This window comes from Herpailurus yagouaroundi, unplaced genomic scaffold, assembly GCF_014898765.1.
Source record: "Herpailurus yagouaroundi ecotype Mexico unplaced genomic scaffold, PumYag 203, whole genome shotgun sequence".
In the NCBI taxonomy this organism is placed as follows: domain Eukaryota; kingdom Metazoa; phylum Chordata; class Mammalia; order Carnivora; family Felidae; genus Herpailurus; species Herpailurus yagouaroundi.
In genome coordinates, this window is record NW_024412434.1 from 7016506 (window position 1) to 7044445 (window position 27940).

General features: G+C 45.9%; 1 protein-coding gene and 1 long non-coding RNA gene across 6 annotated transcripts; one reads left to right on the top strand and one right to left on the bottom strand.

Moving 5' to 3' along the window:
* The first annotated feature begins 1777 nt into the window (after positions 1 to 1777).
* Positions 1778 to 26769, top strand: MAP3K8 (mitogen-activated protein kinase kinase kinase 8). 5 transcript variants are annotated; one of them, XM_040451083.1, is made up of 9 exons: positions 1778 to 1888; positions 4804 to 4895; positions 6623 to 6981; positions 14072 to 14239; positions 16795 to 17056; positions 18719 to 18825; positions 23647 to 23799; positions 24435 to 24681; positions 25641 to 26769. In XM_040451083.1, the coding sequence occupies exons 3-9, from the start codon at positions 6646 to 6648 to the stop codon at positions 25769 to 25771; spliced, it is 1404 nt and encodes a 467-aa protein (XP_040307017.1). In that variant the 5' UTR covers positions 1778 to 1888; positions 4804 to 4895; positions 6623 to 6645; the 3' UTR covers positions 25772 to 26769. The 5 variants fall into 5 exon arrangements, with proteins under 5 accessions (XP_040307017.1, XP_040307021.1, XP_040307016.1 ...); XM_040451082.1 differs by lacking the exon at positions 1778 to 1888 and adding an exon at positions 2094 to 2337; XM_040451084.1 differs by lacking the exon at positions 1778 to 1888 and adding an exon at positions 2375 to 2843.
* LOC121014664 (uncharacterized) lies at positions 11832 to 20189 on the bottom strand. The gene is made up of 4 exons (XR_005783342.1): positions 19914 to 20189; positions 16776 to 16952; positions 13832 to 13925; positions 11832 to 11888 (listed from the first exon to the last, which is right to left on the bottom strand). It is a non-coding gene; the product is annotated as an uncharacterized LOC121014664 (long non-coding RNA).
* Positions 26770 to 27940: the final 1171 nt, after the last annotated feature.

Sequence of the window (27940 nt, forward strand, 5' to 3'; positions counted from 1 at the left end):
AGGTTCGCATACATCCCGCATCATTCATGTCACAGCACTGCAGTGGCTAAAATAAGGCGGGGGGGGGGGGGGGGGGAGTTAGTGACCAGTCAATCAGTCCTGCCCGTTTTATTTGCTAGCTGGGCTCATTTTTACTGATGGGCTCAGCTACTTGTCAATCACTTTATCAGCCTCGTCCCTGCCTGACCGGAAGCACAAAGAGATTATAGGAGTCAAGGCCCTACAACGAGGGCCGTGCTTCCCGCCTAAGCAGGCCTAGGTCCATCAGCAATTTTCACACGACTTCTTTGCATCGGAACAGCAACTCACTTTCCACAGAAGAAACATGGAAAACTCTAGAGCGGGTCCGATGCAGTTTTGAAACCGCGGGGGTAGAATGAGTGTGGGGACTGGAGAGGACAGGGCGTGGACTCAAAGTCGTGGGGCGTTTGAATCTGGGCTACGCCCGGGACCCCCAACGTCCAGGTCTGTAAGACCTAGAGAATTCCTACCTTACATTCCCTCTCTTTCTCTGGGCTGTCTTGCAGAATATCTAGCTGATAGTAGGTGCTTGATACTAGGGAAGTATTGAGGGACGAGAAGGTGGTGAGTTGCAACTCAGGTACTGTGAAAGGCCGGCAAAGTGGATTTCGTGGACAGACGCGCTATTTTCCCTGGAACTCGCTTCCCGCTTCCCCTGGAGGAAACGCTTTCCCCTCGAAAAGGAAGAATGCTACAAACAAACTTTGATCTTTCCAAGCTGTGCAGAAAACCCCAGACTTGCAGCCGGGGTTAGGAGGTGGAGAGGAGTACAGGTATATTTCCTAATGGGACGGTGCCACCAAATGCCCAGTTCCAAGACTGCCGAGAACAAGACCAGGTTTTGCTGGCGGGGTACACTGCCCCTCTCCGGGTGCTCCTTCGCCAGGTTCTCGCCCACCTGGCGCCAACCTCTCCCAAACTTTAAACGGGAGGCCTTGCGTGCGAACTACTACGGATCACGGCACTCATTGTACGTGGACGTGAACCGAAACCTGGCCGGGTATGCCGCGCTACCCGCAATCGGGTGCACGGACCCGGTTCTGAGAGAAAGAAATCCAGAAGCCCACCTCGGCTCAATCCTCCCGGAACGTGGGAATGGGCACAGGGAAGGGGTGGGGCCGCTCGCCCTCCCCGCCGCGGCCTGGGATTCCGGGGTAGCGCAGACGGCTGGAGCACGCTAGGAAATACGATCTTCTTTCCGGGACTAGGAAGGGGTGCAGTGACACGGCCGCGGGGCATCTTACGCCACCAGGTGGTCGGGTCCCCAGCCCGAGGGAAAATCCCTAGGTGTCCCAGGCCACCATCGGGAGCCGCGGCTACAGTCCGGGGTGGGGGGATGGGGGTGAGGGTAGCGCTCCCCAGGTGGCGTGGCGAGTCCCAGCTCCAGTAATCCGCCAGCGCCCCTCCCCTCGCGGCGCTCCGCTCCTCCCTAGTCCCGCCTTCCGCTCCGCCCGGGCGCCCCGAGGACAAACGGGGCGGTGGGGGGGGGGGGGGACGGAATTTCCCAGAGCGGGTGCTCCGGCTTCCCCGCAACGCGGCAGTCTCTTTCTGTTTACGGAGTGAAAGGGGAAATGGAAAAGGCGGGGAGGCGGCGGCTGGCGTCCGCTGCACCGCCCCTCCGCCGGCTCAGACGCCGTGAGTCAGGGGCCGACGAGGGCGGCCAGGACGTGCGGCCTGAGCTGGCGGCCCCGCGCTCACTGGTACGCTCGGGTCCGGACGACGCGCCACGCTCTGGGGCCGATCGCCCTGGCTCCGGCGTCTGCTGCCGCCGGATCTCGCTGCCCCTGCGCGCCCGACTCCGGTGGGCCGGCCACCAGCGGCGCACCGAGCCGTCGTGGGGCCGAGGCTGCAGCGCTCCGTCCGCCAGGTAACCCTGCATTCGGGGACTTCCGGAGGGGGGGTCTTTGTGGTCGCAGCCCTCCTAGTGGTGCGCCCTCCCCACCTCCGACTGAGGGGCAAACTGCGGGGCTCTGGGAGGTGGGGGCGTGGCCGGCGCCCGCGCTGCTGCGCTTCCGCGGTTCGCGCGCGTCCCGGCTGCAGCCGGCACAGCTGGAAAGCACCTTGCGCAAGGGTCTCACGGGGTGCAGACTCCGACTCCTCCCCCTTCCTCCTCCTTCCCGGATCCCTAGCGCGCGAGCAGGTTAGATCCGAGCAGTGAGCGGGGACCCAGAGACCCGCTGTCACCGCGCCTCCCGCTGCGTAAGCCGCCCGGCCGGCCGCACTCTCCCCGCCGACCCCGGCGAGTGCGCTTCGGAGGCTGGAGACCCGGCAGCCGCCCGCCCAAATCGTGGGGGCTTTTATCATTTACAAGTCCTGGTAGGCTTCCCGGGCTTTGGAGAATAGGAGGAGGGGAGACGGGGTTGGCGGTTGGCGGAGCAGAGAACTTTTTGAATAGCTGAAACTTAATTTCGTGCTTATGTAACCCGGACGCTCTTCTGCGATTAAAGGGTCGTTGTAGCAGAACGTGAATGCTGGGCTTTTGGTCTAAGAGAGAGTGTTAAGGAAAAAGTTATTTCACGGATGTTTCCCGCTGGTCATGCGATATCAGGGCTCCGAAATTCTTCTGTGTCTGGGCGGAGAACGACACTTAGAAAGAACGGCGTGCATAGGATTGTCCCACAAATTGACAAGGAAGGCCAGGAGGTGTCTTTAAGAGAAACGTCTATTTCACTTTCGGGAAGAGATTTTGGCACAGAATTAAGAAGTGCTCCTCATAAAAACAGGGAAAGAAACACTACTACAGTTGCATTAGGCGTCTGTAGCCTGAGTCTCACGTATTTGCCAAGTGGAATATAATCTGATCCCAACTCTGATGGATTGAGGTTTGTATGCCTTACTTCCGGCAGATGACCCTTTAGGACTTTTTCTTTCTTATAAGGCAAACTGGATAGTTGGGGTATCTAGAGGTTTGGAAGCAGATTGGCTGTGCTCGTCTACAGCTAGAATGTGTAATTCTGGGGCTTTTGGAGAAGATAGATATAATAAGAGGTGGGCCCCGAGGGGCAATGTACCGAAAACTGGCAGAAAAATCTTTCGAGTGGGAGGTAACACAAGGTGTAATTATCCTTTGTTAGGCAGAGGCATATGCCGACAACCTTGGCCATTTTTCTTTTTTTTAATTTTTTTTTTTTAACGTTTATTTATTTTTGAGACAGAGAGAGACAGAGCATGAACGGGGGAGGGGCAGAGAGAGAGGGAGACACAGAATCTGAAACAGGCTCCAGGCTCTGAGCTGTCAGCACAGAGCCAGATGCAGGGCTCGAACTCACTGACCGTGAGATCATGACCTGAGCCGAAGTCGGACGCTTAACCGACCGTGCCACCCAGGCGCCCCCTTGGCCATTTTTCATTCACACTTGCTGGGGATTTCTCAACTTTTGTTTACATAAATAGAAGTAGCCAAGAGGGTAACGTTAATGCTTAGGATAGGATTTCCTCTTGCTGATTTCTGAAATAATTCAAAGCAAATAATTTGGGCTGTATCTGCCCATTTCTCCATATCTAAGATTGTTGTGTTTGTCCCCTCCGTTGACAAGTGGGGGCGTCATGAGGATTTTTATAGTAACCTCTGTGGGGGAGAGTCTTTATTGGTGAAATAGAATAGCTTCACAAGCCACGCTTTTTCTACATGGGTAGTCATCTGTAGAACTCCGAAATCATTAAGCGTGTTGTCTGCTTAATTAAGGCCTGAAAGTGCTGAGGCTTTAGCAGGGGCCTTTAGAGGCTGCCGGGTCCTGGGGTTGCTGGGGTGCACTGATTTGCGTGGCAGGAGGCTGTGTTGCTAAGGAATTAAGCCTGGCTTCAGTGTCCTGCACTCCTCCGCCTCCCCTGCCCTCCCTCTCTCCTTCCCCCTCTCCCTCTCCTCTCCTCCTCCTCTCTTCCTTCCCCCCTCCCTCATCAGGAAACTTAGGAGTGTGTGCACTCAAACCTCGTAGGCTTCGGGTATGAATGCTTGAGACTTTCTGCACAGTGTAAAAATCAAAACCTGTCTTTCCTCTCTGGATCATCTGACTTGTAAACTGCGTGGACTTTTTTTTCTCTTTCTTTCCTGAGTCACGTTGCTACTAGGAACTTTATTTTCTCTCCAGTCAGCCATTTGCTAAGTCCAGGAGCCTTGGAACTTTTCAAGCCAGCGGGGGTCCTCAGTCAGGCTGGTTTTGCTTTAACTTCCTTTTCTCAGTAAATTCTACGGGCAGAAACTGCAACCGAATGGCCCAAGGAAATTCAGGGCGAATGTTCCTCCATTAACCTAAGAAATTCCTTTCATAACTCAAGACTCCAAGAGCCTGCATCACAGTCTCACTCAAAGACACAGGGAGGTCTCTGAGAGGAGCTCTCTAGATATAACTGTGGTGGTAACAGCTATCAAAGCATTTCAGAGGTTTCTACCTTTTTTTTTTCATTTTGTCTCTTATTCTAGATACAGCCTTTAGAACCTAACCGTGGGGGCGCCTGGGTGGCTCAGTCGGTTGAGCGCCCGACTTTGACCTCTAGGGTCATGATCTCGCGATCCCTGGGTTCGAGCCCCGCGTCGGGCTCTGTGCTGACAGCTCAGAGCCTGGAGCCTGCTTCGGATTCTGTGTCTCCCTCTCTTCTCTTCACCTCCCCCACTCGCACTTTGTCTCTCCGTCTCAAGCTCTCTCTCTCTCAAAAATAATTAAGCATTAAAAAAAAAAAAAGTGAAGAAGCCCGGGGATTGGTAGCCACATCCCATTTGCAGATAAGAAAGGCCTAAGCGTATCTGCAAAGCCAGGAGTCTGACTCAGTACTTCTTTTATGCAGGGACCAGCAACCACAGATGACAGAGCTTATTAACCATGCAGCAGATACCTTGCACACCTGAACTTCTTTAAACCTCACAACCGCCCTATGAGGTAGGTGCTGTTATGCTTCCATTTTGCAGATAGGGGAAGTAGAGGTGCAGAGTGGTTCAGATGCTTGCCCAAGGTCGGGAGGCAGTGAAGGAGGCGCTGGGAGCCCATCCCCAGCAGTCTGAGCCAAGTGGAGCATCAGACTGCAGGGTGTGGGATTGCTCTCTGCCGACACAACTTCCGCAGCAGAAAATGGTCACGGAGTTAAGGGACTATCTAGCGACACCAGATTGCCTGGTTCTTTTCTCAAATGAAATTCACTCCGAGGCCAGCGGTGGGTTCCTGTGTTGCAGGTGGGTCCCCGAGGTAGAACATTTCCTGGAGCTTTGTACTTGAGCTCCAGTTAGGTGGAGGCCCGTGGCTTTAGCGTGGAGTGTTGGAGGTGTTAAACGGTTGTGCTTTTAAGAACCAGAAACATGGGGGCGCCTGGGTGGCTGAGTCAGTTGTGTCTGACTCTTGATTTGGGCCCAGGTCATGGTCTCGTGATCTCATAGTTCATGGGTTTGAGCCCAGGATCTGGCTCTGCGCTGACAGTCAGGAGCCTGCTTGGGATTCTCTCTTACTCCTTCTCTCGCTGCACCTCCCCTACTTGTGCTCTCTTTCTCAAAATTAATAAACCTAAAAAAATATTAAAAAAGAAAAGAACCAGAAACATCTTTCAGAGAGGCTGTGCCTTCAGGAGCACAATAGTTCAGGGAGACATTCATGCCTCTGAATTCTCTTAGATGTCTTAGGTAAATCTTTTTATCTTTAATCCTCTGGCTAGAACGGAGTTGTTCTAAAATCCCGAGGAACAGCCTCTTTTTTTTTTTTTTTTACCTTTGCTTTACCTTCTTTTTCTCATTTATGGATCCTGAGGTGTAGCCCCCGATTTGCATATAAGAACTGAAATACAATATTAGCAGGTATGTAGTTAGCTGGCCTTACCCGTGTCTTGCTTAGGACTGATTCAGCTTTGCAGGCCTCTCCATAACACCACGACTTCTAGAGGGTGATCAATCGAAGTATTAGATTAACTTTCTTGGGCCATTGAGATACATGTTTTGTGCTGTTAAGGAATTCTGGTCTCAAGAGGAGACGGCTGATTTCACAGGCTAAAAGAAATCTTCCCCTCTCTCACACTCCTGGCTGGTAGGATTTGAAGCTTGTGGTCCCCAGTCTACAGGAGCTGTTTAACTCATTTGCATCAGAATTATTCCTGAAACTTGACCTATCACCATCAGCTTACTCACATTAGAATCCATTTTACATGTTTTTGGCTCCAAGGCCTGAATTGTATTTGCCAAGTGAGCTCCTGAATTTGATAAAATTGTTCTTTTCCTTTAAAGTCACCCAAGGCTGGGAAGCCACAGAGATCTGTGCGGGGAGGGTTGGTCTCTTGGGGGAACGGTAGGGTTGGAAGCTGTCAAGGGCCAGGAGCCTTGGTATTTCGTGAAGGTTTGTTTTCAGTGGCTGTAGCTGATGCCACCAGTTCAGTGAGTGAGTGAGTGAGTGAGTAAGGAGTAAGCTCTCTGGATTCAGGTTTCCCCTCTGTAAAGTGAACAGCTGGACTAAAGGTTATCTAAGGTCCCTTTCTTCACTGTCAACTTGAATTTACACTGTTGACACAGAGCCCTCCTTTCACCAACAGGCGCATGGAAGCCTGTTCCCAATCCTTTTATGTCAGTTTCCCATTGATCTTAGTCGCAAATACAAACACCGTCACTAAGCGTTCGTGTTCTCTTTTGCAGATTCTCTAAAAAGCGCAACAGTGATGGAGTACATGAGCACTGGAAGTGACGATAAAGAAGAGATCGATTTATTAATTAAACACTTGAACGTGTCCGATGTCATAGACATTATGGAAAATCTTTACACGAGTGAAGAGCCAGCGGTTTATGAGCCCAGTCTGATGACCATGTGTCAAGACAGTAATCAAAACGAGGAGCGTACAGAATCTCTGCTGCTCAGTGGCCAGGAGGTGCCTTGGTTGTCCTCCGTCAGATATGGCACCGTGGAGGATTTGCTTGCCTTTGCAAACCATATATCCAACACGGCAAAGCGTTTTTACGGACACCGACCACAGGAATCTGGAATTTTATTAAATATGGTATGTTTTTTCCCGATCGTTGAGTGCTCTGGGTTCAGCTTTGCTACGGCAGCTTCACTTAATGCAGAGGGGCATTTGAACCAGGCTTAGACTGGCTGCCAGGTATGACTTTTAAAAATGTGGTGTCCGTGAGAATCACCTCTGTGTTAAAGATGCAGGAAAGGTCTTCATTAGGAGTTCCACTTAAAGAACCTTTTCCATCTGTCCGTTGTACAAACAGGCCATTAAGAAGAATGTATTTTAACCTAACAATTCATTAACAGGTTCATTCGTTAGTTAGGCAGAAGAAAAAGCCTTAATGAGAATCCTTCATCTGAGAGGGGGATGCCGACTTTAATTAATATTTTTGAAAGCTGAATTTTTTGCTCGTCTCTTACCACATCTTGGGAATGTCCCGATGTTAATACTGGCTAACTTGAGTTCTTGCAGAAATGTAGTTTGCAGGCCACAAATAGCTATCCACAGATTCACTCTCTTTAATTGGCAAAGTATGAATGACAAATGAAATACCTCGTTAGTCATACCAGGTATGCAAATAATCCAAAATGTTGTGACAGTACTTTGTCACAGAGGTTGACCAGATGACGTGTTTGGGTGGGTCTGGGATTCTGGCAAGCTTAGTGGGTCAGAGGTGAATGTAGGTGCTGGGTAAAAGTCACTGAATTTTTTAAAAAGAACAATTGGCAAAGGAGGAGGTAATTAACGTGCAAAGTGTGTACATTGATGAAAGTAACTCCTTTTCCTTTGGTGCATCTGTGTGGCAAAATGCATAATGTCGGGGGAAGGTCAGTGTTGAATGATTAGAGTCTGGACAAAGTACTTAATCATTTCGTTGTTGGGTTTTGCTTGCTTGCTTTCTTTTTTTTTTTTTTTTTTTTGTTTCGTGTACTGCATTCAATTCAAAAACAACACAGCAATTTAGGTCAGCTTTGTAGTGTACTGTTTTGTTAGAAACCAGTCGTGTTCAGCTCCAGCTCAGTTTGGAGCAAGGTTACGTTTTGCATCCTTGCGTGACTTGCTTTGGTTCCAAGTTGTATGTAACAGTTGACGAAGTACTTTACCTTGATAATATTAGTTCTTCTTCTACATGGAGGTAATCCTCAGCTAGGAGCACTACGTGTTTTCTTAACTAAAATATAGGTGGAGAGTTCTGGTTAAAGAGTACCTATAATGAGAAATAATTGTATGTTTTTTTAATCTATGCATATGTTAAGATGGGTATTTTAAAGGAACACACGCAGAATACACAAAATTCTTTTGCTTATAAATATGTAGAGACTTAGGTACATTTCCTCCGGTCCGTCAGATTGATGAGAGATGGGCCATAGAAGTTCATTGGGGGTGTACAGAAAGGAATTCAGGAAAATTATAAAGAATACAAAGAAATAGCTTCTGGAAGGGTTTGAGTGTGGGGGGGGGAGCCAATGCAGAAAAGGGGAGAAACAAAGACATTCAAAGGAAGTAGCAATTTTATCAGCAAAGGCTGAGAGTAGTATGTTGCCAGTCCCTGCCATGGGGCCCGTGCTCTATAAATGAACGGATGCTTATTCAGGAGAAAATTTAAGAATAGGACAGATGATAAAAGCAGGGACCTTTAAGACTTTAGAAAGCTGTTCAATTTAAAAATGATCAAGAACATAAAGCAAGGAGATTTAAAACTGGAGTAGAATAACAGAAGAACCTTAAAATCCACAGGAATGTAGACCAGGCCTCCCTGGGCAAATCAGCCCAGTGGTCGGTGGCTCTCGGGGCTGTGGTTGACTTTTCTGTCACTAAGCTTCAGAATCGGATACCTCCCGTGACTGCTAGTAACCTATGCCAGGCCTGTGCTTTATAAATAATGGCTTAGGAATCGTGATTTGCAGTGCTTGGTCTTTGGCAGTCGGAGACAAGATGAGGAAGGAGGCACAGCTGGCTTGTGACTCCCATTCATCCTCATGTGGTGCTCCCCTGGGAACCATCCCCTGGGTAAGACCTTTGTCTTCCTGTGGCCCTCCTCCTAATACCCTTATCAAAGCTTTTCCACTCGGGGCTTCATTTGCTGCTGTCCCTTTGCTTTAAAAAACGATAGCTAATTATCTAACAGCCGGATAGATTCCGAAGTCAAATTGATCTATGAAGTGCATCTACACATGGACCAAATGCTTTCCTTTCCAGTATTCATCCATTCATTCGCTAGACGTAGGTCAAATATCTGCAGCGTATCAGGTACTTTTCCAGGTGCTATAGATCCAGTATGGAAGAATCTGTGCTCTCGGGTAGCTTACTGTCTGGTGAATGTGGGAGAAAAGTAAACAGGCAATTGCAATGAATGCAGTGTGCTACTTCCCAGTACAACTACACCTTGATTGCAGTGGGGCTGCTCAGACGGGACGCCTTGACTTTACATAGCCATGAGGGTGGGGAGGGGGAAGAGACAATGCCAGACAGGCTTCTACAAGGAATTGGTGCCTGAGCTCTCGAGTTGGAGTCCTCCAGATAAAAGGGGATGGAGAGAGGAGGAGAGTGTTCGAGGTATAGGGAATGGCACATACGAAAGCCCAGAGGCATGGAGACGTCGTGTGTTTCTGGCAACCAACAACAATAAAGCCCGTGGAGTTAATGAGACTGGGCGGAGGACCAGGAATTGCAAAAATATCCCCCAGCCTAGGCATCTAATTGGCCTGCACGTGTATGCAAGTGCGTGCTATTTTTCTAAAAATAATATTCATAAAGATTCCACCCACGTCCAGCAGGACCTGGAGGAGAAGCTTTTGTAGACTAACCTGGGCATTGCTTTGTATGACAGTGCTGTGAGTTGTTTACACTCCAGACCAATTCATAACCGGAGTGGGGGATGAATAACCAAAAATGGGTTGCCAACACCAGACTCATTGGTGATTGTATGGGCGCTGCAGGGCCCCAGAGGGCTTGCTCATGATTTCCCAGGCCTGAAAAAACCCTTAAAGATACTTGAGTCAAGCCCTTTGTCTGATGCTGGAATCACCCCGGTCTATCCAATAATTGTTGGAACATTTTGGTCTGTGCCTGAAAATGTCCCGTGACGAAGAGTTGATCGCATGCTGGGGCATTAAGTTTCATACTTAGCCCATTCCGACTGTAGGAAAGTCCTTCCTTCTAGAGAACTAAAATCTGTCTCTGAGTCCCCTTAGCCCTAGTCCTACTTTTCAGCCATAAAAAGGTGTATATGTTGGGTAGTGTGAGGGTGCAGGCCCATGAATGAAAGTGCCTGGGTGTGTATTTCAGCTCTGGCTTTAGCTCTGTGATATGGGGCTAGTCATTACACCCCTCGATGGCTCAGTTGACTCATCTGTAAAATGGGCAGCATCGTAACACTTACTCTGTGGGGGTGTCGTGTGGGACAAATAATGAAGGCACGTGAGCTGTTTATGTATTGTGAGTGTTGAAAGGATGCCAGCTGTTGTCATGGCCGTTGTTGTCCACAGCTGTTACTCTCCTTCCTTAGGACAGTCTTTCCTATATTTTATTTATTTATTTTTTTAACGTTTATTTATTTTTGAGAGAGAGAGTGACGGAACATGAGCCGGGGAGGGGCAGAGAGGGGGAGGAAGACACAGAATCCGAAGCAGACCCCAGGCTCCGTGGCGCAGAGCCTGACATGGGGCTCGAACTCACGAACTGTGAGATCACGACCTGAGCCAAAGTCGGTTGCTTAACCGACTGAATCACTCAGGTGCCCCAGTCTTTCCAGTATTTTGAAACTTTAATGTTCCCCACATCTTCTCTCCTCTGTCCCAAACACTTCTCATTGTGTCTGCTACTTGTCACTCACTGGATCATTAACTGTCGTTGCCACCTGGGCAGCACCTTCTGAACTCAAGCCTGGGTCAGTGCCTGTCTTACAGCCCAGAACTTGAATGTGGCAGTCCCTTTGTTGTGTGATCAGCAGAGTGGAAAAGAGCCAGCTTTGCCTGTGTTCCCCATAATATGCCTCTTCTAAGTTGTATTCGTTTTGTAGCAGCCATAAACACAGGCTCCCTACGGAGTTTATTCTTCTTAAAATACCTAAGAGTTTTTCTCAAGTCCCGCTGCTGGGCCCAGTATTGTTGAACGTCACTGATCTGGAGGAGATCCAAAGCGTGCTTATATGTCTGCGCTTAATGGTGGCTTTGGTAAGCTGAAGAACTGGCAAAAGATGAGCAGCGTGGACTTCCAGAAGATTATCTTGCAGGGACCCTAAAAGAAGAAGAAGGAAAAAAAAAAAAAAAAACACATTGCAAACCCAAATAAGGGAAGGTCTAGGGCCAGGGGAAGAACTAGGGACTTTGCAGAACCACAGACTAGTTGGTGCTTGCGTATCACGCTGTGTGTTTCGGGGTTTATCATCAAAGGAGAACCGGCCCTCGGAGGAGGGTCCCCAGAACATGCAAGATTGCAAAATCGGGCTGGAGGAACTCGCGGTATTCCCTCTAAAGAGGTGAAGGCTAAGTGCTCAGTGACTTGTGAGTGCAGACTTTTAATAACTGGCTTTTGATCATGGCTTAGCTTTAATTCCAGTCTTCTAGAAGATCAGAGGCACGCAAGAGCTGTGGCTTTGGGGTCAGACAGACCTGAGTTCAAATCCTGACTCTGCCATTGCCTAGTGAGTTACTTAACCTCTTGAAACAGGTTTCCTCATCTGTAAAATGGAGATAAAAATAGTGCTTACCTCACAGGATCGTTGTGAGCCTTTGACGAGGCCGCAGGACAGTGCCTGGTTTGTAATTAGCTCCCAACAGGGGCACCTGGGTGGCTCCGTCGGTTGAGCATTCAACTTCAGCTCAGGTCATGATCTCGTGGTCCGTGAGTTCGAGCCCCCTGTCAGGCTCTGTGCTGATAGCTCGGCACCTGGAGCCTGCTTTGGATTCCGTGTCTCTCTCTCTCTCTCTCTCTCTCTCAAAAATAAACTTAAAAAAAATTTTTTTTAATTAATCACCCAACATACGGCTGCTGTTGGGTTATAACAAAGTTGGACAGAAGTAAAACTTCTACGAAGGCGAATGATACCCTGAAGTGGATAACTGGAGTCTAGGTGACGTGGGATATGTAAATATTTAATAACAAGAAAGAAGCAATAAGCATGTACAGTGGAGTGCCGTGGGTATGGTTCTGTCTAAATGTGGAAAGGGACTAAATTTATCACGTTCTTAGCATGCTGTAAAAAGAGGCCTCCAGTCACTGGAGGTGAGACACTTCTCGAAAGGAGGTCATATTTCAAACGAGGCAAGTCTATGGGCTGTCGTAAGTATTCGTATTCGATTTCCTGCTGGGGCTCCGTGCAGGAGCTGGCTCCGGGGAGTGCTCAGGAAATATTTCATTTTAAATTTAGTGACTTCACACTTCTTAGTATTGGAGTTGTCCTCTGCTTTGCTGCCTGACTAATAGCACACGCATCTGTTGGGGGGGGGGGTGCAGCTAAGATAGGCGGTAATGGAGACGCAGTGAATAACCCTGGGATTATTAGAACTATTCCCGCGGCAGTGACCTTACGACAGGCCCACGCATCTGCACATGAATCAGGTGTTCATTCTTTTCCCATGTGGTCCACGTTCCCCTTTGGCCTCTTCTGCACTTGAAATAACTTAATGTCACGACAGTTTCATAGTTCCTGAATTCCTAAACTGAAGTCCTAATACTGCTAATTGCAGTGAGGAAAAATTTGTATTTTTGAGACCATTTATCCCTTGAAAGAATATTTTAAATCTGTTTTAGGCATGTGCTCCAGGTCATAATTCCCGTGGACTATCTTATTACTTTGTTTTCATTATAATTATAATTATTTCCCCTTGTAATTTTTTGCTCTCTTACAATTGAGATATTCTTGATGTGCAGCAAAATACAGAGACCTTAATTGTCCATTTTGTTGAGTTTTGACAAAAGCACATACCCTTGCAGTCCACACTGCTACCAGGATGCAATTCTTTTATTTATTTTTTTAAGTTTATTTATTTATTTTGAGAAAGAGAGAGAGTGCAAGTTAGGGAGGGGCAGAGAGAGAGAGAAAATCCCAAGCAAGCTCTACACTGTCAGCTTAGAGCCTGACACGGGGCTCGAACCCATGAACTGAGATCACGACCAGAGCTGAAATCAAGAGTTGGACCATTAACCAGCTGAGCCACCCAGGTGCCCCGGGATTCATCTCTTTTTTTTTTTTTAAGATAATCTTTTTTTAAATTTTTTTTAACGTTTATTTATTTTTGAGACAGAGAGAGACAGAGCATGAACGGGGGAGGGTCAGAGAGAGGGAGACACAGAATCTGAAACAGGCTCCAGGCTCTGAGCTGTCAGCACAGAGCCGACGCGGGGCTCGAACTCACGGAACGTGAGATCATGACCTGAGCCGAAGTCGGCCGCTTAACCGACTGAGCCACCCAGGCGCCCCTGGATTCATCTCTTTTAATATTTGAATCGATTGGTTTTGAAACCTCCCAGTGTGTTTGCCTGCTCGGGAGCTCTTGGAGGTTAAGGGTCTCATAGCTGCCTCCTCACCACCGAACACAGTGGCCAGCACACAATCTGCGCTCAGTAAATTATTCAGTGGGCGAGTAGATGAGGGATAATTCTGCCCTTACTTTATTTACGCAGCACTGTCAACTCATAGCCCTGGCATACCACATTATTTTCCAGAATCCTCCACGATCACCAGTTGATTTCCACGCTCTCTCTGTATGCGTCATGTGTGAGTAATAGCTATGCAGACTAACAGGTTAGCACATTTTAATTGGAAGCAAGTCAACTTGCAGTCACAGCTTATATTTATGCCATCTTTATTTTCAGCCTTTTGGTCGCTGTAGTCATGCTCCCTTCGATAAATAATTTTTAAAGTTTTGTTGGACAATGAATTACTCACCAGTAGGTGGAAATACGATCAGGTCCGACCAGGGATGTGTTTCTGTTACATGCTTTCTCTGTCTTGCTGCAGCTCTAAATATAGTCTCTGTACACTGTTAGGATTACACAACAGTGACATTAATTTCAAACACGGCGTGGAGGAATGCAATCTAAAGTAACCAGTCTGAAGGGTGTGTCTTAGAAAAGGAGTTTGCTGAAGTTCTCACCCTCCCACCTTTTTTTGTTGTTGTTGTTGTAGGTAATCACTCCCCAAAATGGACGCTATCAAATAGACTCTGATGTTCTCCTTATCCCTTGGAAGCTGACTTACAGGAATATTGGCTCTGATTTCATACCTCGGGGGGCGTTTGGAAAAGTATACTTAGCACAAGATATGAAGACTAAGAAAAGAATGGCCTGTAAATTGGTATGTACTTTATAACCAGACATCCTGTAAAATGGAGATAAAAATAGTACTTACTATTCGTATGTTCCTGTGTTCGGTATTGTGGGTCTTACTCGTTTGCATTACTCAGAAGTTGTTACCATTTGACTGGATCTCATGTAAGGGTGCCCTGTCCAAAGACACCTTTTCTCTTTTTCTCTTTCTTCGTCTTTCTCTTTCTCTTTTTCATCCTCTTTTCCTTTTGCTGTCTCCTTTTTTTTTTTTTTCTTCCCCCTTTTGGATTTGCTTGCTGCCTGTGGCTGTTCAGCCCCTAACTCTGCTTAAGTGCGTAGTTGGTTTTACTCTAGTTTGCCTTGATAAAAAAGAAAATGCCGCTGGCTTCTGTACCCGGCTTGGATATCATCATCCCTCTTGTGGTAGGGTGGAGTGGAGGGGAGCTATCCTGCAGGAGCAAATCTGTGTGCTGCTCCTTTAATCCCACCCACTGGGGAAGGGGCCAGGTAGGGAAGCAGAAGCTGGGCAAGCTGCCAGGCTTCTCAAGACTGTAGATTAAAGGGCTGAACTTAGGGGCCCCTGGGTGGCTCAGTCAGTTAAGTGTCTGACTTGGGCTCAGGTCGTGATCTCATAGTTCATCAGTTCGAGCCCTGCATTGGGCTCTGTGCTGACAGCTCAGAGCCTGGAGCCTGCTTCAGATTCTGTGTCTCCCTCTCATTCTGTACCTCCCATTAATGCCCTGTCTCTCTTTCTCTCTCCCTCCCCCTACCTCCCTCCTTCTCTCTCTCTCTCTCTCTCTCTCAAAAATAAATAGTAACTTAAAAGAAAATAAAAAATAATAAAGGGATGAACTTAAATAGGCCAATTCTTGTAAAGATGCCATCACTTGTTATTAAACGGTCATTGCTGAGGTACCCCTGCTTTGGACATGTACCTGCCTAAGCTGGGCACGTATACACACCCCATGACCCAGCAATTCTGCTCCTATAGGTACACACCCCATAGGCATGTACACGTGGTCACCAAAAGCTGTGTACTAGAATGTTCATCAGAGCACTATTTGTAATAGTCCCAAACTGGAAAGTTTCTAGATGTTGCAGCATGGTCTCTTTATACAATGGGATGCTGTACAGTGAAGAGAACACATGATTTACACCTGTAGTAACGTGGATGAAACTCATAAAGACATGTTAAGCCAAAACAGCCAGACAGCAATCTGCTCTGTGAGATTCCACTTCTATAAAGGCCCAAAATAGGCTAAATAGACCCATGCTGCTGGGAGTCAGGATAGTGGGTGCCCTTGGGAGGCAGTGACTGGCGGAGGTCAGGAAGGGGTTCCTGGGGTGCCGGTAGAGTTTTGCTTCTTGATCCAGGTGGTGGTTACATGCTGAAAATTCGTTGAATTTGCTAGTTAACCAGTTTTGTGCTTTTTTGTATGTCTCTTTTACTTTCAAAGGTTTTTAGAAGTGCAATAAATTGAAGTCACTTTTGATTTGTTGACTATGGCCTTAGTCTATGTTATTGTAATTAAAAGCTCGCCAATATACTGGCCTCATTTATTCCTTCATAGAGATTTGCTAGAGTATCTTATCAAAAGGAAAAACGGAGGTATTATCAGAAGCCACTTGAAGGTTGCATTTAGAGGAGACGTGTCTCAGTTGTCTTAAAAGAATCTGGGGACATTTTAGAAAGAGCTTAGAACCCAAGTGCCCTGTTGCACAGTTTTGTCAGAAAAGGCATGAAAAAATACCTTTGTTGTTCTCAGAGTACTGACATTCAATTTTTAAGCTGTATTTTTTTGTCTTAAGAACATACAGGGTGAGTAACAACCCCTAGCAGATTCAAAAGAATGTAGATTGAAGAATGAGACCCCTTTGGCTGAGGCAGCTACTGTTAATGAGTTCTGTGTCTTTCCAAATGTCTGTGGACATGTGTATGTATAGCTTAAAAGTTTTTTACAAGTGGGAGCATAAAATACTCGTACTTTTGCATTTTGCTTTCTTTGTCTAACGCTAGAGTTTGGAGACATTCCATTTCCATCTGCACTGAAAGATCTACTTTTTTCTTTATTAGTAACTTTGATTTTCCATAGAATAGATGGCCAGTGCTAGAGCATGAGCTGTGGATCCAAAGGCATCATATTATTTCGTGACAAGTTGAAATATTGATGCTAGAGCCTAAAAATCTAGGTGCCGTAGAAAGTGTATGTAAAATGGATGGGAAATTATCACCCTTTCGATTCAATCATGGATAATTCTTTGGTTGGATTGCTACATTTTAAATGAAAATAATACTTTATATTTTGTTATTTTCTTCTCGTGAATTGTACAAGTTTGTACACTTTGACCACCTTCACCTATTTCCCCAAGCCCCCAGGCCCTGGTCATCACCTAAAGAGGACATAATGTAAATGCAGGTTTGAAGTCAACATTATTTGAACTTGGCAGTATAATTTCATGCAGATCCTTGAGGGATCCTTGGGGGCATTTATTTGCCTTCTGGTTTGTGGGTTGACCTCTATTATAGATATTTTTTCACTGTCCTGGGTTGGTTAGCATCTTACTGGTATTTCTGTGTTCTAGATCCCAGTAGATCAATTTAAGCCATCTGATGTGGAAATCCAGGCTTGCTTCCGGCATGAGAACATTGCCGAGTTATATGGCGCAGTCCTATGGGGTGAAACCGTGCACCTCTTCATGGAAGCAGGCGAGGGAGGGTCTGTCCTAGAGAAACTGGAGAGCTGTGGACCAATGAGAGAATTTGAAATTATTTGGGTGACAAAGCATGTTCTCAAGGGACTTGATTTTCTGCACTCAAAGAAAGTGATTCATCATGATATTAAACGTGAGTAACCTTTGCATGTGAACCTTTTAGGCTCTTAGATAGGAGGCAAATGGACTCCTCCTGTCTTTAATCCAAAGATCCTCAGTGGAGGGGAGGACAGCTGCCCTGGAGCACTTTTCACTGTCCTCCCCTGCGCTCCTGAAACATGTTTTAGAACCCAATAGGGTCACTAAAGCTTTCAAAGTCATAAGGAAGGAGGATTATCCGGTTGTGGAAGATTAGAGCCACACATCTGTTGAGTCCTGACTATGCCCTTGTTAATAAGGCTTTCAAAAATAGTAATTTACTTTAAACACACACAGAGTCCAGTCGTTTTTGGGAAACAAATGGCTTTTTAATTTTGAACACGATTTTGCCAATAATTCGTTAAACAGGCCTTCGCTGACTGCTTTCTAGGGGTAAGAGATGGTGGGAAATACAACACAGAGACCCACTGTAAACCCTTAATATTTAATGCTAAATCGCACTAGTGAAACTATTACTTGAACAAAAAATGGGTATTTTACTTTTTCATTTTAGGAAAGTGGCATGATAATCATATGCTTATATCTTAGAATTTGAAAGCCAAGCTCGTAAGCATTATATTTTTCCAGCTTTATTGACATCTAATTAACATATAACATTGTGTAAGTTTAAGGTATGTGATGTAATGATTTGATGTCTGTGTATGTTGCAAAATGATTAACACAAGGAGATTAGTTAATACATCCATCACCTCACAGAGTTATAATTTGTGTGTGTATGTGTGGTGAGAACTTTTAAAATTGACTTGGGGTGCCTGGGTGGCTCAGCTGGTTAAGCATCCAGCTTTGACTCAGGTCATGATCTTGCATTTGTGGGTTTGAGGCCTGCATCGGGCTCTGTGCTGACAGTTCTGAGCCTGGAATCTGTTTCAGATTCTGTGTCTCCCTTTCTCTCTGCCCCTCCCCTACTTGCGCTCTCTCTCTCTCTCTCTCTCAAAAAATAAAACTAAAAAAAATTTTTTTAATAGACTCAGCAACATTTAAATATATAATACAGTATTATTAACTATAGTCACCCACAGTGTATATTTTACCCCCAAAACTGGTTCATTTTACCACTGCAATTTTGTGCACTTTGACCACCTTCACCCATTTCCCCGAACCCCCAGCCCCTGGCCATCACGATCTGTTGTCTATTTCTATGAGTTTAGTTGTTTGAGATTGCACATACTAGTGGGATTCATACAGCTTTCATCTTTCTCTGTCTGACTTATTTCAGTCATTTCACTTGATCTTCAAGGTTCTTCCATGTTGTTGTGAAAGGCAGGAAGGATTTCATTCTTTTTTATGGCCGAGTAACGTTCTATTATATTGCATATACACACATACCATATTTTCTTTATCCACTCATCCATCATACCCTTAAATCGTTTCCATGACTTGGCCATTGTATCTTGAGCATTATTAGTGTGTGCAACCATTTACGCCCACATCGACTGTGTTCTTGGCATATCTAAAGTGATTTTCACTTAAGTTCTCACCCAGATTTATCCTACTCTTTTGAGTATAATATGATCATCCTGGTAGGGAGCGCATTTTAGTCTATTCTGATTTGGGACTCACTGTTTTGGATGATGTTTTTATTTTATTTATGGGTATATAGACAATTTGATACTAAAAAATTGTCTTCTTTTTATAGCTAGCAACATTGTTTTCATGTCCACAAAAGCTGTTTTGGTGGATTTTGGCCTAAGTGTTCAAATGACTGAAGATATCTATTTTCCTAAGGACCTCCGTGGAACAGAGGTAATTCTATTCCCCCAGGGATGGTCGATGTCTTTTTAAGAGTAAAAATAAAAAATGTTCTAGCGTTCTTGCAGAAAGGACTGAAAAGGGGGTGAAAAACCATTGCATCAAATAGGATTATCACTGGAGCATATTTAGTGAGCACTTGCTCTGTGCCAAGTACTAATTTTAGCATTTTAAATGAATTATATTATTTAATCCTCGTAACAAATTACCTCGTTATTGGTAAATATTGTTCTCGTAGGCAAACACTATTAGGATTCCCATTTTACAATAAGGGAATATGCTTGGAGGGGTTAAAATAAAGGGCCCAAAGTCACTCAGCAAGTGACAGATCCGGTACTTAAACCAATTTTTTTCAGAGCCTAAATATCGTCACTTTTTACGATAACTAATATATATATATATAGTCTCAGTGTAACTTGTAATACCGTCTTGGTTCAAGCATAGCCATAACTGACGTAGTTACTAATAGTATATATTGAGGACCAACCACATTTTAGGCTTACCTTTCCTTCTAGAGAACCGGTAATGAATCTCAAATTTATTATAGCACAAATAAATTGTATTTGAAGATCCAAACTAGCTATAATTAAGTCAGTGGTGAAGCAAAAGCAAAACCAAACCACAGCCATTTCTGGATGTAAATGAGATGCATGCATGAGCTTTCAGCTAACGTATTTAATTTAACGTACGCATGATTAGGCTGAACAGTTGATTCATATAACAAGCGTCTGTTGAGCATAGCTATGTGTCAGGCTGTTGTTGTAGGTATCAGGGATGGACCACTGGACAAGGCCAGCAGGGACCATGCCTTTGGTGGTATTTCAGCAGCCCCCACTCTTTGGTGAAGGGACCTGTTTTAAAGTTACCCGAATTCTTCAAAAAGCAACAGTTTACTTCATAGTAGACTATGATGGGCGTGGGGTTGGATGCAAATGGTAAGGTAAATGGGTATGGAAGCCTCCTCTCTGGTTTGTGTCCACCTCGGTAGGGTGCTTAACTATTAGAACCTCCCAGCCCCAGGTTCTCTCCCTGCTGAAAATGTCCCCAGCAAATGGAGAGAGGGCCCTTGGCTGCACCTTTACCTTAAGATCACCGGGTCAGTCTTGGTGTTCAATCAGATGACAACCGTTAGTCCAGCTGGTAGGCGCAGTGCACTGAACCCAACCGCGGTATAAAAACAAGCAGGCAGACTTCATCTTAAACCAAGATTGTGGGAGCTTTTTCGTAACTCTCTCAACGCAAAGACTTCTCCTGGGCAGCAGCAGAAATTGCTGATAGTACTGAAGTTATTCTGGAAAATACTTGAGAAAGGATCCTTGATAAGTTGTCTGTGAGCAGAGTAATATTTAGAAGAGAAAACTGTAAACTTCTTTTTTTTTTTTTTTTAATTTTTTTTTTCAAACGTTTATTTATTTTTGGGACAGAGAGAGACAGAGCATGAACGGGGGAGGGGCAGAGAGAGAGGGAGACACAGAATCGGAAACAGGCTCCAGGCTCTGAGCCATCAGCCCAGAGCCCGACGCGGGGCTCGAACTCACAGACCGCGAGATCGTGACCTGGCTGAAGTCGGACGCTTAACCGACTGCGCCACCCAGGCGCCCCAAAACTGTAAACTTCTTTAAAAGAATGTTTCAGTCCCCAGATCTTAAGAACACTTCACCAGAGCACAAAATCTAATTAAGACTTAATGCTTACGACATGTTTTTTTTGGGAAATGTTTCAGCATATTTTGGCATTACTCAGAAGTTCAGATACGTGACATTCTACCCTTTTTCCTGGAGTCGGTTTGAGAAACAAACTATTTATGGTATTATAGATAGAAAATACCTTTCTCTTCCCGGCAGTGTGATCAAATTGAACATTTTGCAATGGCTGGAGGAAGATCCGTCTTCTCCGGGATTCTCTAGCAGACAGAGTGTGTGTGCTTGGATGGGAGATAATGGCATAGCGTTTGCTCTTAAATGGTATTTGGATTGAGTTATTTTCAGCAAATGGAAATTGCTTTTTGCAGAGTGCTCAACTGACTTTAATGTCCAGAGTTATCAACTTTCTTCAAATCAGCCTGCATTTACTATCTGTGTATGGTACTCACAAGTCAAAATTTGATGAGTAAGGTGGTAAAGTCACCATTAAAAGCTTTTAGCAAGACCCTTCATCTTTGAAGAGTCGATAAGATGTCATTTGCCAAAGTCAACTGAGCAGAGTTACTTTCCATTAGAACTTGATCACTTGTCGGGGGGCGGGATGCCTGGGTGCCTCAGTTGATTAAACATCTGACTCCAGCTCAGGTGATGATCTCATGGTTTGTGGGTTCGAGCCCCACATTGGGCTCTGTGCTGACAGCTCAGAGCCTGGAGCCTGTGCTTTGGATTCTGTGTCTCCCTCTCTCTCTGCCCCTCCCCCACTCATGCTCTGTCTGTCTCTCAAAAATAAACATTAAAAAATTAAAAAACAACAACAACAACAAAAAAAGGAACTTGATTACTTGGCTACTGCATAGCCAGAGATGATTTCTGATCCCTGCTGTGTAACTCACAAGTGCAAACACTGGTCACCTGTCTTTGATCTCTCTCCCAGCATTCAGATTCAGAACACGGCTAATCTGGCATATGTTCAATCTATTGTTTTTTAATTACACGGCAGAGAGAAAGAATAAATAATGAATGCAAATAGCTAATTGGAACAACTTTTATAGCATGGTTCTTTTTTAAAAGTTCTTATTTCCTTCTGAGTCTGTGTTTGGTCTTACTTGATAGAGGTTAACACATTAATCATCACACGCGCGCGCACACACACACACTTTGCACAGTCTCTTTCTGTTTCTGATACACGTGTTGAGAGGTGAAGCCTTGACCCCCAACCGACAGGTTCCCTTGCTCTAGTGCCCCAGGCCTGAGGGGGTGCAGGTCTCCGAGAGCCTTCCATGGTTCCCACTGGGCCTGTTTCATGCTTGCCGTCGGCCAGCCTGAAGAGTTCTCGAACGCCATGCCCTGCCGCTCTCGCGCTCCTAGAGCTTGAGGAAGCAGGACCTCTGAGCCACGGAACTCTGGGGGACCTGCCCGGCGCGGGCAGCGGTCAGGTCGCCAGGTGGGTTGGGACGCTGCATCCCCAAATCCACCACTGACAGCCTCCAGAGCTGACGTCGCCCACGCCGACGGGCCATACGTGGCCTGATCTTTGCCTAGGAGAGCAAGCCAGCAGGGAGGAGACGAGCATCCTCCATCGACAGCTAAGCCTTCCCGCTGCATCTGTCTTTTCGCTTTGTGATGATATTTAGTAAGAAGGTCTGTTGGGATGCAAAGGCGGTGCCTTTACTTTAGGAAATGCTTGAGAACAGGGAGGGAGCTCAGTGTAGCCTGTTTGGTGAGACAGACAGACAGAATGAGCAAGGGAGGCCAGGAAGTGTGTTGTAGGATACTGTTCAGGATGGTTAGGATGGGGAAACTGGGAAATTTCCCCAGTTTTTGTAAGCCAGTTGTTTTACTTATTGACTCTGAAATATATTCCAGGAACACTTACCCCTTTCTCCATATTCAGATGATGGACAGCATGAAAATTTCTTAATGCTAACTATGGATATTTATATTTATGTCTGTACCAGCCATAAATATGGATCATTGGCTACGAGGGTTTGCTCTCTTTCTTTCTTTTTTAAGTTTAGAAGCAAACGCTTCTTAGAGAAACTATTTCTGAAACTAGCCCTGCTTTTCCAGCATGAAACCAAATAGAACTTACAGAGTGATACAATGTCACACCTTTAATATTTAGTCACCGGCTGCATCGTAGGTAGAAATAAGTAGTTCACATAGGGGCACCAGGGTGGCTCAGTCGGTTAAATGTCCAACTTTGACTTAGGTCATGATCTCACGGTTTGTGGGTTCGAGCCCCGCGTCGGGCTCTGTGCTGACAGCTCAGAGCCTGGAACCTGTTTCGGATTCTGTGTGTCAATCTCTCTCTCGGCCCCTCTCCTGCTTGTGCTCTCTCTCTCTCTCTCTCTTAAAAATAAATAAACATTAAAAAGAGAAGAAGAAAAAGTAGTTCTTATCAATGACAGGACCACTTTTACAACATTACCTGCTATTTTAAGTTTTTCTCTCCCGTGTGATGGGTGTTAATACCCTAGGTATTTCTGCTACCTTTTATTACTGCAGATCATTAGAGGGTCGGCAGCTTAATGACAAACATGAAGTGAAAAAGTGGATTTGTAGTATCCATTTAAATATGCAAGGAATTGGTGTTTTAATAGAAAAATTAAACCAAGGTGGGTGCCTTCCAGAACCTTGGCGAGTGGGTGTCCCAGGTGGGTCCTTGGCTGCCGCGTGTTCAGTATGTTCAAAAGCGGTGCTTTTCTTTTCTTTTCTTTTTTTTTTTCAACGTTTATTTATTTTTGGGACAGAGAGAGACAGAGCATGAACGGGAGAGGGGCAGAGAGAGAGGGAGACACAGAATCGGAAACAGGCTCCAGGCTCTGAACCATCAGCCCAGAGCCCGACGCGGGGCTCGAACTCACGGACCGCGAGATCGTGACCTGGCTGAAGTCGGACGCTTAACCGACTGCGCCACCCAGGCGCCCCAAAAGCGGTGCTTTTCATTAGGCTGCAGAGACGTCTCGGGCCCAAGTTGCTGGCTCCCTGAGGGTGTCTGTGTCACTCTCCCTAGCGTCAGGGAACACAGCAGTGACACAGTCTTCTGAAGGACTGAAGCGTGCAATAAATACGGTAAAGCTGGAGGAGCCAGCTTCCAGAACTGGCTGAGGGAAATGGACCCCCAGACAAACGGAGGGAGTCAGACTGATGTTTTCTGCTTCTTTTTTAGATTTATATGAGCCCAGAGGTGATCCTATGCAGAGGTCATTCAACCAAAGCAGACATCTACAGCCTGGGGGCCACACTCATCCACATGCAGACAGGCACCCCGCCCTGGGTGAAGCGCTACCCTCGCTCTGCCTATCCCTCCTACCTGTACATAGTAAGTAGAGGGTCAACCAGGGCTGGGGGCGCGGGGGAGTTCTGCCCGCTCGGGAGAGCCGCCGTCCCTCCTGTAGCCCACCCGAGGGGAAGATGTGAACTGGTGACCCACGAGACGGAACTGGAAAGTTCTTCCCGTGTGGAGCAGAATCCCATTCCTGCAGAGAATGCATTGCTGGGAATTTACTAAAATCTGCACCGGGCGTCAGTTGCATGCTATTCTGTTATACGTGTCATCCTACAGTGCCACTTAGCGCCATCCGAGTAGCATACATCTCCGAGCCAAAGAAGCTGTGTCTGTTCTTTGTCCACTTTCAGAAAAGACATGTTAGACTATAGATCCCCAAGCCAGCCTGGCACATAGCGAACCCTGCAACTTCCATTTTACCATCGAGAGAGAGCAGATATGTCCCCATTACGGCACGGTGACCCTTGAACATCGTTAACCCACAGAATTCGTTTAATTCGGGGGCTCTTAAGACATTCCGGGCAAACGTGGTTAAGACAGGACTGTAATGGTGCGGGGCGTGTGGTGGGAGGCAAAATGACTTTCCAGGTCCTGGTAACTGGAACGCTTTTCCTGTTGAGGGTATATTTTCGTACCACTGGTGCTTAAGAGAGCTTGTTTGCTGCTAGATCCACAAGCAGGCGCCTCCGCTGGAAGATATTGCAGATGATTGCAGTCCCAGCATGAGAGAGTTGATAGAGGCCGCCTTGGAGAGGAACCCCAATCACCGCCCGAGGGCAGCAGACCTGTTAAAACATGACGCCCTGAACCCCCCCAGAGAGGATCAGCCGCGCTGTCAGAGTCTGGACTCCGCCCTCCTTGAGCGGAAGAGGCTGCTGAGCAGGAAAGAGTTGGAACTTCCAGAGAACATTGCTGGTATGGACACCCTCCTGTGCCCGACGCCCCCCTGCTTCCCTTCTTTTTCTGTCTGCATCAGACTTCTGATGGAGTGCACGAAAGCACTCGGAAACAAAAAACTGGAGTGACTTCTCGAGTGCCATAGAGTTGTTTGAGAAATTTAAGCAAGAAGTTTAGCAAAAGCATTTAAAAAAACAAAAATTGGCTAATCGACCAGCAAATCAGGGCATGGTTCAGTGCAAATGCAGGTAGCCGCAGTCCTTGAGAACTGCCTCTGACTTGCTTTTTTGCAATAGGGAGTACCATGTGCCTTTAAAAATGGATGGAGCAGGGCAGTTTTGCTGTTGGTTCTGAACAGACTTTTATTTCATTCGGTTACCGTAAAGCCACATCAGTCCTTGGTTGGAAACATCAAGATGAAATACTGAGTCTGAAGTCAACTTGCATTTTTGTCTTCCTCTGCCTAAAACCTCTTTGCCAGCTATGAATCTTTCCCACTTAGGAAAGTCAGTACGCATTCCAGGAACACTGAACATGCACGGAGAGTGTTTCTATTTTTATTATTAAGATCTGTGGCATTCTTAATCCATTTAGGTCCAAACCCAGATGTCAAGCCTGGAATGTTTATTTGCATTTCATTGTCTTCTTGTCTGACTTTACTGTATTTAAAGAGAACCATCTGGGGCATTGGAAAATACGCCAGAATTTCTAGCTAATTTCTTGTCATCGGTGACTCTTTTTCGAACCTTTTTGTCTGTGCCATATTACCAAAACTAGCCCATAATGTTCAACTCTAAGCCTATCGTTTTTTAATAAAACCATAGCTCGAACAGTTTTTTCACGAAGACCAAAGTTTCCTTGTACCGCCTCCCCCACCCCTGCAGTCCTCCCCTCCCCAGCCGGAAGGAACAGGTATTTATTATTGAACATGTCACCTGATCATTTATTTAATTTTTTTTCAATGTTTTCCTTTTCAGATTCTTCATGCACAGGAAGCACTGAGGAATCAGAGATGCTAAAGAGACAGCGTTCCCTCTACATAGACCTTGGGGCCCTGGCTGGCTATTTCAACTTTGTACGGGGTCCGCCAACACTAGAATATGGCTGACTGATGTTACATTTTCTCTAAATAATCAAGACTCAGCGTTGGTCTCCTGGAAGCTGGTCCTGCTGAGTCTACACTGGGGCTCTGGATAACGAACTGTGCCATTTGTTAGCTGGCCGTGTGGGCTCCCGTGACTCATGAATGTGACTCCACATGGCTCCCATGGGTTTGATGTGTGAAGCCGCCCCGGTAGCTGCCAGGTCTAAAGGTTCTCATTTCTCAGATGGTATGACTCAAAGGGAGCTGAGGGTTCATGGCAGGATCGTTTCTAGTGACTGATTCCATTCACTGTGCACTTTGCTCACCATTTACAAAATACCAACCACAAGGATAATGTGTTAGCCTGAAATTAGCATTCTTGGTTCTGATTTAAGTACGGGAACTTCATTTAACTCAGAATAGTTGGCTTGTATATATGGGTGTATATTATAACTCCTCGAGCCTTTGTGGGTAGATTCTAGTATAAATTAAAGTCGTCATATTTTGGGTGAATAGAACAACTTGAATCTTCTAGCAATAAGCTGAACTGGTGTCTCAAAAATGGCTCCTTATTCAGGAGCCATCTGACAGAAGCCACTAGTGACAGGTTCTGTTATGTTCCTATGGAAACAGTTTGTACTGTATATGCTATGCTTAAAACATTTAAAACATGGTGTTTTGAATGTGGATAAAACTGTGTTAAACCACATAATTTCTGTACATCCCAAAGGATGAGAACGTGACCTTTAAGGAAAATGAACTTTTCTAAATTCTTAATGATGCTACTTTTGTAACTGTCCTGAACACTTCCTCGTAAGCATTTGTATATTAAAATAGCATACTGTGTATGTTTTATAGCAAATGCCTTCATGAATCTTTCTTACACGTACACATATTTTTAACACTGTAATTACGTCAGTATTCCTACCTAAAGTACGTTTTTACATCAGGCAAATGAAACCGGCACTTTTATCCAGCGTGATTGGTCAAATCAACTGAATAAACTCAGTATTTTGCCTTAATTCTTGTGGAGAGTGCGATTCTCAGCTGGGACCGGGGGTGGGTTATGGGGGTTGGGATAGAGGTGGGAGGAGAACGTATATCATGAGGAAGCAAAGAACACCTGAGCGTTTTGCAAACGGTTCGTTCGTATGCTCCTCGTCTATCACTGCTGCGTTAAGCCATTGTTGTCACCTGGGTTACACCGCATGCCTTCGGCACAGTGGTGCAGAAGAATACTTGTTAGCCCCCGGTGCAGGCCAAGCCTGGTTCTATTTTGCATCTTGTTTTTATACATTTATACTACCTTTGAATATATGCTTGCATGTCCTATGTCTGTCATTTGTCGGGTAAATAACTAACTTGCCTTGTGTTAGTTATTAACTAACCTTACCGTGTGAGGTAGATTTCAGTCGAGGACACAAATTCTAACAAGTGTCAGATAGGAGTCTGATTTGTCATTCACCGAGTGACCCGCGTGACATACTTTTACGTGTGTTATGTGTGTTAGGTTTTGCTAAAGCCGTCTCTGTAACCCTCACAAGCTCATGGATGAAAGATGCACCGTTACCTCCATTTTGGGGGACCCGAAACACCGTGAGGTTAGACAACTTTATGCGTAAGATCCCAGAGCGAGTGAAGAGCCAGAACCCAGGCCTTTCTGTCCCCAGTGTGTATTTTCTTCCTCATACTGTGCTGCTCACAAGTGATAGGCCATCGCAAGAGATAGATCATCTTGCTGCAGAGAAAGCACGATGCTCCCACTGGAATTCAGTTCTCCAAATAAGGGCAAAAGTGGATTCGCCACCAAGCTAATGAAGCTTCAGCCTCGGGGCCCGTCACTTGCATGCCCCGCCCCATGGCCCTGCGCCTCCTTTTATACTGCCTAGATCACGTCCAACAAAACCTGGACCCATCCCTGGGGCAACGTGTGTAATTTCGGATGATTTGCATGAAAAACTAAAACAGTCCGTATGAATTGAGTTCCAGTTAACAAATTCCACTCGGAGGAAAAACATGCTCTCTAAGTAAATTGGAGCTCTCATGGAAAGATCTGGGAATGTTTGCCAAAAGATGGCCATAGGCAGTGGTGGCCGAAAAAGTGGTCATGAGGGCTAGCAGGGCAGGTTCGGGGCTGAGACCTGTGCGCGGAGCACCCGAAGAGCTGTTGACCTAGGAAGCAAAGAGCTGCAG

Bases quoted from the DNA above. Each gene is read 5' to 3' on its own strand.
- MAP3K8 (XM_040451083.1), top strand. From the start codon at position 6,646: ATGGAGTACATGAGCACTGGAAGTGACGATAAAGAAGAGATCGATTTA. The intron at 23,800-24,434 runs GTAAGTAGAGGG...GTTTGCTGCTAG, and splicing joins ATCCCTCCTACCTGTACATA to ATCCACAAGCAGGCGCCTCC. The intron at 24,682-25,640 runs GTATGGACACCC...TTTCCTTTTCAG, and splicing joins ACTTCCAGAGAACATTGCTG to ATTCTTCATGCACAGGAAGC.